The sequence below is a fragment of the Pristiophorus japonicus genome, chromosome 2 (assembly GCF_044704955.1).
Source record: "Pristiophorus japonicus isolate sPriJap1 chromosome 2, sPriJap1.hap1, whole genome shotgun sequence".
Classification (NCBI taxonomy): domain Eukaryota; kingdom Metazoa; phylum Chordata; class Chondrichthyes; family Pristiophoridae; genus Pristiophorus; species Pristiophorus japonicus.
This window is the reverse complement of record NC_091978.1, coordinates 222,684,100-222,696,287: the sequence shown is the minus strand read 5'-3', so window position 1 is coordinate 222,696,287 and position 12,188 is coordinate 222,684,100. Positions and strand designations below refer to the sequence as shown.

Below are 12,188 nucleotides of genomic sequence, written 5' to 3'. Positions count from 1 at the left end.
GGAGGGAGTGGAGAGGTGGGAGAGAGTGGAGAGGGGAGGGAGTGGAGAGGCAGGGAGGAGTGGAGAGAGGGAGGGAGTGGAGAGGCAGGGAGGGAGTGGAGAGGCCGGGGAGAGAGTGAAGAGGCGGGGAGGGAGTGGAGAGGCGGGAAGGGAGTGGAGAAGCGGGGACGGGAGTGGAGAGGCAGGGAGGGAGTGGAGAGGCAGGGAGGGAGTGGAGAGGTGGGGAGAGAGTGGAGAGGGGAGGGAGTGGAGAGGCAGGGAGGGAGTGGAGAGAGGGAGGGAGTGGAGAGGCAGGGAGGGAGTGGAGAGGCAGGGAGGGAGTGGAGAGGCAGGGAGGGAGTGGAGAGGCGGGGAGGAAGTGGAGAGGGGGAGGGAGTGGAGAGGTGGGGAGCGATTGGAGAGGAGGGGGAGGGAGTGAGAGGTAGGGGAGGGAGTGAAGAGACGGGGAGGGAGTGGAGAGGGCGGGGAGGGAGTGGAGAGGCAGGGAGGGAGTGGAGAGAGGGAGGGAGTGGAGAGGCAGGGAGGGAGTGGAGAGGCAGGGAGGGAGTGGAGAGGCAGGGAGGGAGTGGAGAGGCGGGGAGGAAGTGGAGAGGGGGAGGGAGTGGAGAGGTGGGGAGAGAGTGGAGAGGGGAGGGAGTGGAGAGGCAGGGAGGGAGTGGAGAGAGGGAGGGAGTGGAGAGGCAGGGAGGGAGTGGAGAGGCAGGGAGGGAGTGGAGAGGCGGGGGAGGAAGTGGAGAGGGGGGAGGGAGTGGAGAGGTGGGGAGCGATTGGAGAGGCGGGGAGGAGTGGAGAGGCGGGGGAGGGAGTGGAGAGGCAGGGAGGGAATGGAGAGGGGAAGGAGTGGAGAGGCGGGGAGGGAGTGGAGAGGCGGGGGGAGTGGAGAGGCGCGGAGGGAGTGGAGAGGGCGGGGAGGGAGTGGCGAGGCAGGGAGGGAGTGGAGAGGGGAAGGGAGTGGAGAGGCGGGGAGGGAGTGGAGAGGCGGGGGAGGGAGTGGAGAGGCGGGGAGAGAGTGGAGAGCGGGAGTGAGTGGAGAGGCGGGGAGGGAGTGGAGAGGCGGGGGAGGGAGTGGAGAGGTAGGGGAGGGAGTGAAGAGGCGGGGTGGGAGTGGAGAGGTGGGGAGGGAGTGGAGAGGCGGGGGAGGGAGTGGAGAGGTAGGGGAGGGAGTGGAGAGGTAGGGGAGGGAGAGAAGAGGCGGGGAGAGAGTGGGAGAGGCGGGGGAGGGAGTGGAGAGGCAGGGAGGGAGTGAAGAGGCGGGGAGGGAGTGTAGAGGGGAAGGGAGTGAAGAGGCGGGGAGGGGGAGAGGCGGGGAGGGAGTGGAGAGGTGGGGGAGGGAGTGGAGAGAGGGAGGGAGTGGAGAGGCGGGGAGGGAGTGGAGAGGGGAAGGGAAGTGGAGAGGTGGGGAGAGAGTGGAGAGGGGAGGGAGTGGAGAGGCAGGGAGGGAGTGGAGAGAGGGAGGGAGTGGAGAGGCAGGGAGGGAGTGGAGAGGCGGGGAGGAAGTGGAGAGGGGGAGGGAGTGGAGAGGTGGGGAGCGATTGGAGAAGCGGGGGAGGGAGTGGAGAGGCTGGGGAGGGAGTGGAGAGAGGGAGGGAGTGGAGAGGCAGGGAGGGAGTGGAGAGGCCGGGGAGAGAGTGAAGAGGCGGGGAGGGAGTGGAGAGGCGGGAAGGGAGTGGAGAAGCGGGGACGGAGTGGAGAGGCAGGGAGGGAGTGGAGAGGCAGGGAGGGAGTGGAGAGGTGGGGAGAGAGTGGAGAGGGGAGGGAGTGGAGAGGCAGGGAGGGAGTGGAGAGAGGGAGGGAGTGGAGAGGCAGGGGAGGGAGTGAAGAGGCAGCGAGGGAGTGGAGAGGCGGGGAGGGAGTGGAGAGGCGGGGAAGGGAGTGGAGAGGTAGGGGAGGGAGTGGAGAGGTAGGGGAGGGAGTGGAGAGAGGGAGGGAGTGGAGAGGCAGGGAGGGAGTGGAGAGGCAGGGGAGGGAGTGGAGCGGCGGGGAGGGAGTGGAGAGGCGGGGGAGGGAGTGGAGAGGCGGGGAGATAGTGGAGAGCGGGAGGGAGTGGAGAGGCGGGGGAGGGAGTGGAGAGACGGGGAGAGAGTGGAGAGAGGGAGGGAGTGGAGAGGCGGGGGAGGGAGTGGAGAGGCGGGAAGGGAGTGGAGAAGCGGGGACGGAGTGGAGAGGCAGGGAGGGAGTGGAGAGGCAGGGAGGGAGTGGAGAGGTGGGGAGAGAGTGGAGAGGGGAGGGAGTGGAGAGGCAGGGAGGGAGTGGAGAGAGGGAGGGAGTGGAGAGGCAGGGAGGGAGTGGAGAGGCCGGGGAGAGAGTGAAGAGGCGGGGAGGGAGTGGAGAGGCGGGAAGGGAGTGGAGAAGCGGGGACGGAGTGGAGAGGCAGGGAGGGAGTGGAGAGGCAGGGAGGGAGTGGAGAGGTGGGGAGAGAGTGGAGAGGGGAGGGAGTGGAGAGGCAGGGAGGGAGTGGAGAGAGGGAGGGAGTGGAGAGGCAGGGAGGGAGTGGAGAGGCAGGGAGGGAGTGGAGAGGCAGGGAGGGAGTGGAGAGGCGGGGAGGAAGTGGAGAGGGGGAGGGAGTGGAGAGGTGGGGAGCGATTGGAGAGGAGGGGGAGGGAGTGGAGAGGTAGGGGAGGGAGTGAAGAGACGGGGAGGGAGTGGAGAGGCGGGGAGGGAGTGGAGAGGCAGGGAGGGAGTGGAGAGAGGGAGGGAGTGGAGAGGCAGGGAGGGAGTGGAGAGGCAGGGAGGGAGTGGAGAGGCAGGGAGGGAGTGGAGAGGCGGGGAGGAAGTGGAGAGGGGGAGGGAGTGGAGAGGTGGGGAGAGAGTGGAGAGGGGAGGGAGTGGAGAGGCAGGGAGGGAGTGGAGAGAGGGAGGGAGTGGAGAGGCAGGGAGGGAGTGGAGAGGCAGGGAGGGAGTGGAGAGGCGGGGAGGAAGTGGAGAGGGGGAGGGAGTGGAGAGGTGGGGAGCGATTGGAGAGGCGGGGGAGGGAGTGGAGAGGCGGGGGAGGGAGTGGAGAGGCAGGGAGGGAATGGAGAGGGGAAGGGAGTGGAGAGGCGGGGAGGGAGTGGAGAGGCGGGGAGGTAGTGGAGAGGCGCGGAGGGAGTGGAGAGGCGGGGAGGGAGTGGCGAGGCAGGGAGGGAGTGGAGAGGGGAAGGGAGTGGAGAGGCGGGGAGGGAGTGGAGAGGCGGGGGAGGGAGTGGAGAGGCGGGGAGAGAGTGGAGAGCGGGAGTGAGTGGAGAGGCGGGGAGGGAGTGGAGAGGCGGGGGAGGGAGTGGAGAGGTAGGGGAGGGAGTGAAGAGGCGGGGTGGGAGTGGAGAGGTGGGGAGGGAGTGGAGAGGCGGGGGAGGGAGTGGAGAGGTAGGGGAGGGAGTGGAGAGGTAGGGGAGGGAGAGAAGAGGCGGGGAGAGAGTGGAGAGGCGGGGGAGGGAGTGGAGAGGCAGGGAGGGAGTGAAGAGGCGGGGAGGGAGTGTAGAGGGGAAGGGAGTGAAGAGGCGGGGAGGGAGTGGAGAGGCGGGGAGGGAGTGGAGAGGTGGGGGAGGGAGTGGAGAGAGGGAGGGAGTGGAGAGGCGGGGAGGGAGTGGAGAGGGGAAGGGAGTGGAGAGGTGGGGAGAGAGTGGAGAGGGGAGGGAGTGGAGAGGCAGGGAGGGAGTGGAGAGAGGGAGGGAGTGGAGAGGCAGGGAGGGAGTGGAGAGGCGGGGAGGAAGTGGAGAGGGGGAGGGAGTGGAGAGGTGGGGAGCGATTGGAGAAGCGGGGGAGGGAGTGGAGAGGCTGGGGAGGGAGTGGAGAGAGGGAGGGAGTGGAGAGGCAGGGAGGGAGTGGAGAGGCCGGGGAGAGAGTGAAGAGGCGGGGAGGGAGTGGAGAGGCGGGAAGGGAGTGGAGAAGCGGGGACGGAGTGGAGAGGCAGGGAGGGAGTGGAGAGGCAGGGAGGGAGTGGAGAGGTGGGGAGAGAGTGGAGAGGGGAGGGAGTGGAGAGGCAGGGAGGGAGTGGAGAGAGGGAGGGAGTGGAGAGGCAGGGAGGGAGTGGAGAGGCAGGGAGGGAGTGGAGAGGCAGGGAGGGAGTGGAGAGGCGGGGAGGAAGTGGAGAGGGGGAGGGAGTGGAGAGGTGGGGAGCGATTGGAGAGGAGGGGGAGGGAGTGGAGAGGTAGGGGAGGGAGTGTAGAGACGGGGAGGGAGTGGAGAGGCGGGGAGGGAGTGGAGAGGCAGGGAGGGAGTGGAGAGAGGGAGGGAGTGGAGAGGCAGGGAGGGAGTGGAGAGGCAGGGAGGGAGTGGAGAGGCAGGGAGGGAGTGGAGAGGCGGGGAGGAAGTGGAGAGGGGGAGGGAGTGGAGAGGTGGGGAGAGAGTGGAGAGGGGAGGGAGTGGAGAGGCAGGGAGGGAGTGGAGAGAGGGAGGGAGTGGAGAGGCAGGGAGGGAGTGGAGAGGCAGGGAGGGAGTGGAGAGGCGGGGAGGAAGTGGAGAGGGGGAGGGAGTGGAGAGGTGGGGAGCGATTGGAGAGGCGGGGGAGGGAGTGGAGAGGCGGGGGAGGGAGTGGAGAGGCAGGGAGGGAATGGAGAGGGGAAGGGAGTGGAGAGGCGGGGAGGGAGTGGAGAGGCGGGGAGGTAGTGGAGAGGCGCGGAGGGAGTGGAGAGGCGGGGAGGGAGTGGCGAGGCAGGGAGGGAGTGGAGAGGGGAAGGGAGTGGAGAGGCGGGGAGGGAGTGGAGAGGCGGGGGAGGGAGTGGAGAGGCGGGGAGAGAGTGGAGAGCGGGAGTGAGTGGAGAGGCGGGGAGGGAGTGGAGAGGCGGGGGAGGGAGTGGAGAGGTAGGGGAGGGAGTGAAGAGGCGGGGTGGGAGTGGAGAGGTGGGGAGGGAGTGGAGAGGCGGGGGAGGGAGTGGAGAGGTAGGGGAGGGAGTGGAGAGGTAGGGGAGGGAGAGAAGAGGCGGGGAGAGAGTGGAGAGGCGGGGGAGGGAGTGGAGAGGCAGGGAGGGAGTGAAGAGGCGGGGAGGGAGTGTAGAGGGGAAGGGAGTGAAGAGGCGGGGAGGGAGTGGAGAGGCGGGGAGGGAGTGGAGAGGTGGGGGAGGGAGTGGAGAGAGGGAGGGAGTGGAGAGGCGGGGAGGGAGTGGAGAGGGGAAGGGAGTGGAGAGGTGGGGAGAGAGTGGAGAGGGGAGGGAGTGGAGAGGCAGGGAGGGAGTGGAGAGAGGGAGGGAGTGGAGAGGCAGGGAGGGAGTGGAGAGGCGGGGAGGAAGTGGAGAGGGGGAGGGAGTGGAGAGGTGGGGAGCGATTGGAGAAGCGGGGGAGGGAGTGGAGAGGCTGGGGAGGGAGTGGAGAGGCAGGGAGGGAGTGGAGAGGGGAAGGGAGTGGAGAGGCGGGGAGGGAGTGGAGAGGCGGGGAGGGAGTGGAGAGAGGGAGCGAGTGGAGAGGCGGGGAGGGAGTGGAGAGGCAGGGAGGGAGTGGCGAGGCGGGGAGGAAGTGGAGAGGGGGAGGGAGTGCAGAGGTGGGGAGCGAGTGGAGAGGCGGGGAGGGAGTGAAGAGGCGATGAGGGAGTGGAGAGGTGGGGAGGGAGTGGAGAGGCGGGGAGCGAGTGGAGAGGGGGAGGGAGTGGAGAGGCGGGGAGCGAGTGGAGAGGCGGGGAGGGAGTGGAGAGGCGGGGAGGGAGTGGAGAGGTGGGGAGCGAGTGGAGAGGGGGAGTGGAGAGGCGGGGAGCGAGTGGAGAGGCGGGGAGCAAGTGGAGAGGGGGAGGGAGTGGAGAGGCGGGGAGCGAGTGGAGAGGGGGAGGGAGTGGAGAGGCGGGGAGCGAGTGGAGAGGCAGGGAGTGAGTGGAGAGGCGGGGAGCAAGTGGAGAGGGGGAGGGAGTGGAGAGGCGGGGAGCGAGTGGAGAGGCGGGGAGGGAGTGGAGAGGCGGGGAGCGAGTGGAGAGGCGGGGAGGGAGTGGAGAGGCGGGAAGCGAGTGGAGAGGGGGAGGGAGTGGAGAGGCGGGGAGCGAGTGGAGAGGCAGGGAGTGAGTGGAGAGGCGGGGGAGGGAGTGGAGAGGCGTGTTGGAGTGGAGAGGCGGGGAGCGAGTGGAGAAGCGGTGGAGGGAGTGGAGAGATGGGAAGGGAGTGGAGAGGCGTGGAGGGAGTGGAGAGTCGGGGAGAGAGGGAGGGAGCAGGAGGGAGGAAGGGAGAAAATGGAGGTGGGGGAGACGGAAGAAGGGGAGAGATGGGGAGGGAGTGGGGAAGCGAGGAGAGAGGGAGCGGAGAGGCGGGAAGGGAGTGGGGGCCTGTGTCAGCGGCCGTGAAACCAGAAATACTGAGAAGGCGGATGCTGAATATAAGATCTCATAAAGGAAAGTGTCTTGCAGACATAAAACCAGCTATTATTTGGGTAGAAATTACTGTTGGCAATGCAATCGTATACATGGTTAATGCATCAGTATCAAATTCCTCTCTTTGCTTTGTAAAAGGAGCCACTAACTGGCCTTCAATCCACTGAAGATTTTTGGGTTCTATTACAGACCTTTCTACTAATGACCAATGCAGCGTGATTCCTAATGCACTGTATATGTTGATGTTTCATTATTACTCAATCACCTGTGAGCATCACATCCCACTGATTTCTCCCAAATTCCTCAGTGGAGAGAATTCTATCAGTATCATGTTATACAGCACATGTTACATATTGGTCAGTAAGTAAATAACAAGCACACTCCTCTTGCATTGGGACACGTTAGCTGAGTGAAGGTATATTCATGCACGTGCATTAAACCTGCAATGCAAAGATGATCAGACCACTACTTTGCATTATGACAGATTGCCTAATTAAAGACTACATGCAGGGTTGGTAGGAAAAAGAATACTGTACCAATTGGCAAGGGGCATCCAGCCCATCCAGGCCAGGCTGGCCTGGCTCCCCTTTTTCCCCCTTATTGCCTCGGAGTCCCTGTTTATTGAAATTAACTTGCATTGTTATTGACACATGAATTGCTCCGCCTGCTGAGAGGCCAACACATGACAGTTTACAAACAGGAGAGAGAAGCAGCCACTGATTTCATGGGCAACGTGTGGAGAGAGGGGTTTCCATGACATAAGCCAAGTTGGAAATATACAAGGATTGTGTGAAACTGAGCATCCTTTCTTTCTATTTTTACATTTAACATCTCAATAATGCCTATTTTAAGAAACAAATGCTCAATTTGTAAAACATTCTTGTGTCTCCATCTTGAATTGTATATTTCAAATCGCAAAAGGACAATATTTGAGTTTTTTCCTTCCAGAAACAAAGGATCTGAAATGGTATGGACTTTTAAATACTTGATGTGTCTGTGTGAAGCTGTATGCCTCACAGCACAATAATTGTGATAGGACTGAAACCCCCTTTACACACAGGGAACAAATCCTGATATCCCTGTGACCAGAATGCCACAATTCAATGTTGTAGATGGTATCACTGTAAAATCTTGAATAAAATATTGAGTAAATAGTATTATTTCATCATATGCCTTGGGAATGTTAGACAGAATGTGCCTCTCTCTTCTGTTTGGCTGGAGATGTCTGAATACTAATACACAGCAGAGACATACCAATGGGCAAGGTGCATCTAATCCAGGGGCACCCTGTTCTCCTTTCTCCCCCTTAGGCCCTTTTTTGCCTTTCTTTCCCTTTTCCCCCTGTGGACACAATGGTTTGGTCAAAAAAAACGTTTTATTGTGAACTCAGACACTGCTACATGTTACTGTACATTACGTTAGCCAATTTGAATGCTAAGAATTAAACAATTAAAGAGTAATAATGAGTTTAAAGCCAGAAAAACGCTTGACGGTTATAAGGAGAAAAGGGACTGCAGTGAGGATAAGGGGTGACATTAGAAAAAAAAGGGAAATTAGTGAGGTTGCAGGAGCACCAGGAATGAGTTATATTCAGAAAGAGGTAAAACTACAAGTCTTATTATTGCAGTCAAATTAAGGAGTAAAAGGATGGGGCAGGTCCATAGGTGGGAACCAATATGCTTGGGTTTCAGAGGGCAGAGGGGGAAGGAGAAGGGTAGGCACCTCCAGGAAAGTGAAGCATGCTTCAATCTGAGCAAAAGGAAAAAGAATCATTTGGAAGGATTATCGTTTCTACAGAGGAAGTGGCCCTTTGCGTTTACCTAATAATTCTCTTATCAATCCAACAGAAATCTGCTGTACAGTGTTTTGGCATTTTTCTGCAGCAAGGATACATGCTGCAGACAATGGTCACTGTCCTCATTCAAGAGTTCTACATAGGCAAAGGGAAAAGGACACTACCTCTATAAACTAGAAATAATTCAATCAGTTGCACAATTGGAAGCAAAATGGAAATTAAATGTCATCATTTAACAATGCTGAACACAGACCTCCTGATGTTATGAGATATCCAACCAAAGCGAATGTCTGATTACCAGGGAATTACACACACCCTCAGAGAATGCAATCCATGAAACATGGCATTTAGTCAATGAAAGAGGTGTGTTGTGTTCTTTGTTAAATTTATCGATCCCTTGATCTTTTAGTCTTTGAATAATTTTAAAGTGTAACTGGTGAGGTTTTTACGGTCTTGGAAAGTTCCTTGTACCATGCTATATGCTTTCGTGTGATCATTTTCACAAAACTGTCGGTGGTTTGATCATTGACTTTATTGCATTTCATATCAATTATACCAAGAGTTCAGAAGTCTGACCGGATAAAAACCTATTTAAGACCTTCCAGCTACTATTGATGGATAGCTCATACACTGAAAAGAAGAGCAGTGGATGGATAGCACATGAGGAGCTTCACCAGCGGGCAGCACATATCGGGAAGCTGCGGCAACACTGCCCACAATCTCCTCATACATGCTGCCAGTGGCTGAGGCTCCATGCCAGCAGTGCACACTCATACAGTCTACAAGAGATGGATAACTTATACACTTCAAAAAGAGCTCATATAGTGTACAGCCTAGAAATTGGTATCAGTTATATCAGCAGATGAATGCTTACCTTGTGCATAACACATTCCTCTGGCCACTATTTATAATGGAGCAGTTAAACTATTTAAAATAAATAGGTTAACACTGAGTGGACAGAGGAATTTCATAGGAATGTGTTAAATGTCCATTCAGTGATACTGCCAATTTGCTTATATAAATGAATTTGGAACATTAGCTTGAACAGGCTACACAAAATGGACAGCTCATGCAGGCTACATGGGAGCTCTGGATGGATAGCTTATGTAGTCTATAAGAAATCTGTGGATCAGTAACTCATGCAGCCTATAGAAGAGCTCTGGATGGTCACAGCTTATACAGTCTACAGAGTGTTGTGGATAGTTTTACAGTCAGTAGGAGAGCAGTGGATATCTAGTTCATGCCACTGTAGATGGACAGCTCATACAAGTCCACGGGAAAACTATGGATGGATCACTCATGCAGTCTCATGAGTTCTCTCTGAATAAACATCACTGTGCTTTATTTCTAAACATACGTGCTCAAATCCAAATGACAAAAGCTTCAGTATTCCTTATTATCTGGCTCAATCAGCCACTTTCCAACCCTGCATTCAGTTTTTGTTTACTATTATTGGCTTCACGTTGGCCCGTCAAAATAAGCACTTTACTCTTAACAAATCAAATTGAAACATTATCGTCAAATGATAAAGAAATTGGAGAAATTTGTTGCTTAATTTTTTGTTGTTGCAAAAATACAGATTATGTCAGATTATTGGATGGAGAAGTATCAGAGTGAAGGTAACCCAGGCCACTTGTGTACACCTCCTGGTTGTTGGGGAAAAACAATGGTGGACTGCCTGTTCCAATATCTTGGGATGTTACCCAGAAAGACCCAAAAAAAAGAGCTGGACGGAGGTTCCTCTAAATTTAGTAGAAAACAAGATTTTTTTGCATCTTACAGTCAGACAAAGCTTTTCTGTAAAATTATCAACTGTGGGAATTTCACCCCAGGTGAGAAAGTAAAATGATAAAAAAATATATAGCACCTTAATCAAAAAAGTATGAAATAGGTAATGAACTGTGATGTGCATCAAGGAAAAATTGTAAATCCAACATTATTGCTGAACTCTACATAATGTGTCAACAGCACTGGAATAATTTTTGAATGATCAAATATAAAAATCTAGTGTATGTTGACATTGCTGTCACCATTTGCGGTTAGGTTGTTATGTCAACATGTAACATACTTTTCGAATAGAAATCCTTGTATGTAAACAGTTGCCTACAACAATGTAGCTACAGGCTCTGCCTGGATGGTGCTTTGGAACAAGTCTCCCAACTTCACTGACATCTTGTACACAAAAAAACTTATATTTATCAACTGAACTTGATAAATGCCAAAGTTAATTTAGAAACAAAACATAAATCAGTTTTAAGCTCAAGAGTAAATAAAATCTGTTTTTCGAACCGCTGAGAGCTGTAGACACTGGTTTCACTTCAGATGAATTAGTAAGAAAATTAACTCAGTTATAAATTTATATAATGTTCTTCATACATCACTACCTCCACCAATTTTTTGCTTAATGTTTTTAATTTAAAAAAACATTGCTCCTTATTTTTATCTGCTAATGATTATCCATGTGACATTGAACATGATCTATAAATACCATGGCATGAAATGGGAAATAGTCTGAGTAAATTAATTATGAGGAGCGCCATTTGCATTGTATCTGTTCAGTACTGTTGTTTAGAACTTTACCGTTCCGGGTTCAGTTACAAATGCAAGGTTATACAATAGGCACATATATAGAGTGAATTGAGGTTATCTCACTCACTGTATTGCGTTTTACCCAAGGCAACTTAAAAAGGAATACAGGAGCTCTAAGTACATCTGGTTCTCATGCTCACAGATCATTTCATTTCACCAATAATGAAAACAGCCATCTGCAGACACTCGCAAATAAACCGATCTGTAACTGCACCTTTTCTCCCCGCTCTCCTTTATCTCCTTTAGGACCAGAGAAACCCTGAAAGTAAAAAAATCATCAAAGTGACTCTGAATAAATTTGTAATTTCTGCTGTGAAAAAAAATGACAAAGAATAGTGACAAATCTATTCATGTGGACTATTTTTACTGACAATTGAGTGTTTATTATATAACGGAAGCAGTTTGTCTCAATCTTCAGGTGTTTCCTTCTTACTCCTAACTTCTTAATTTTTACTTGTGCCACTGGTATTTGAACCCTTTGCCAGAGTAATCAATTTCCCTGGATTACTTTTGTCAGTTCGCTATATTTTCTTAAAAGCTTCATTTTGGACAGCTCACGAAGCTTCTTCTTTCCAAAGGAAACATACTCAACTTTCTTCACATTTCTTCATCAGTTAATTGTCTGATATCTGTGGAATCATCTTTGTTGCTTGCCTCTATACTTTCTCAATGGCAATAATATTCCTAGAAAAGATCTTTAAGTAATTTGATGGCTTGCATCCTCGGGTCTTAAGAGAAGTAGTGGCAGGGATAGTGGATGCATTGGTTGTAATTTACCAAAATTCCCTGAATTCTGGGGAGGTCTCAGCAGATTGGAAAACTGCAAATGTAACGTTCCTATTTAAAAAAGGAGGCAGACAAAAAGCAGGAAACTATAGACCAGTTAGCCTAACATCTGTGGTTGGAAAAATGTTGGAGTCCATTATTAAAGAACCAGTAGTAGGACATTTGGAAAAGCAAAATTCGGTCAGGCAGAGTCAGCATGGATTTATGAAGAGGAAGTCATGTTTAGCAAATTTGCTGGAATTATTTGAGGATGTAACGAACAGGGAGGATAAAGGGGAACCAATGGATGTGGTATATTTGGACTTCCAGAAGGCATTTGACAAAGTGCCACATAAAAGGTTACTACACAAGATAAAAGTTCACGGGGTTGGGGGTAATATATTAGCATGGATAGAGGATTGGCTAACGAACAGAAAACAAAGAGTCGGGATAAATGGTTCATTCGCGGGTTGGCAATCAGTAACTTGTGGGGTGCCGGAGGGATCAGTGCTGGGACCCCAACTATTTACAATCTATATTAATGACTTGGAAGAAAGGACCGAATGTAACGTAGCCAAGTTTACTGATGATACAAAGATGGGAGAAAAGCAATGAGTGAGGAGAACACAAAAAATCTGCAAAAGGACATAGACAGGCTAAGCGAGTGGGCAAAAATTTGGCAGATGGATTATAATGTTATCAGAAAAAAAATCAAAGAGCAAATTATTATTTAAATGGAGAAAAATTGCAAAGTGCTGCAGTACAGCGGGACCTGGG

General features: G+C 53.7%; 1 protein-coding gene across 1 annotated transcript in view; it reads right to left on the bottom strand.

Moving 5' to 3' along the window:
• Positions 1-10,794: 10,794 nt before the first annotated feature.
• LOC139229846 (collagen alpha-1(XXV) chain-like) overlaps positions 10,795-12,188 on the bottom strand; it is a 321,691-nt gene continuing 320,297 nt past the window's right edge. The window contains exon 29 of the mRNA XM_070861466.1: positions 10,795-10,905. Coding sequence (XP_070717567.1) covers positions 10,795-10,905 — 111 coding nt within the window. The remainder of the gene's footprint in view (positions 10,906-12,188) is intronic.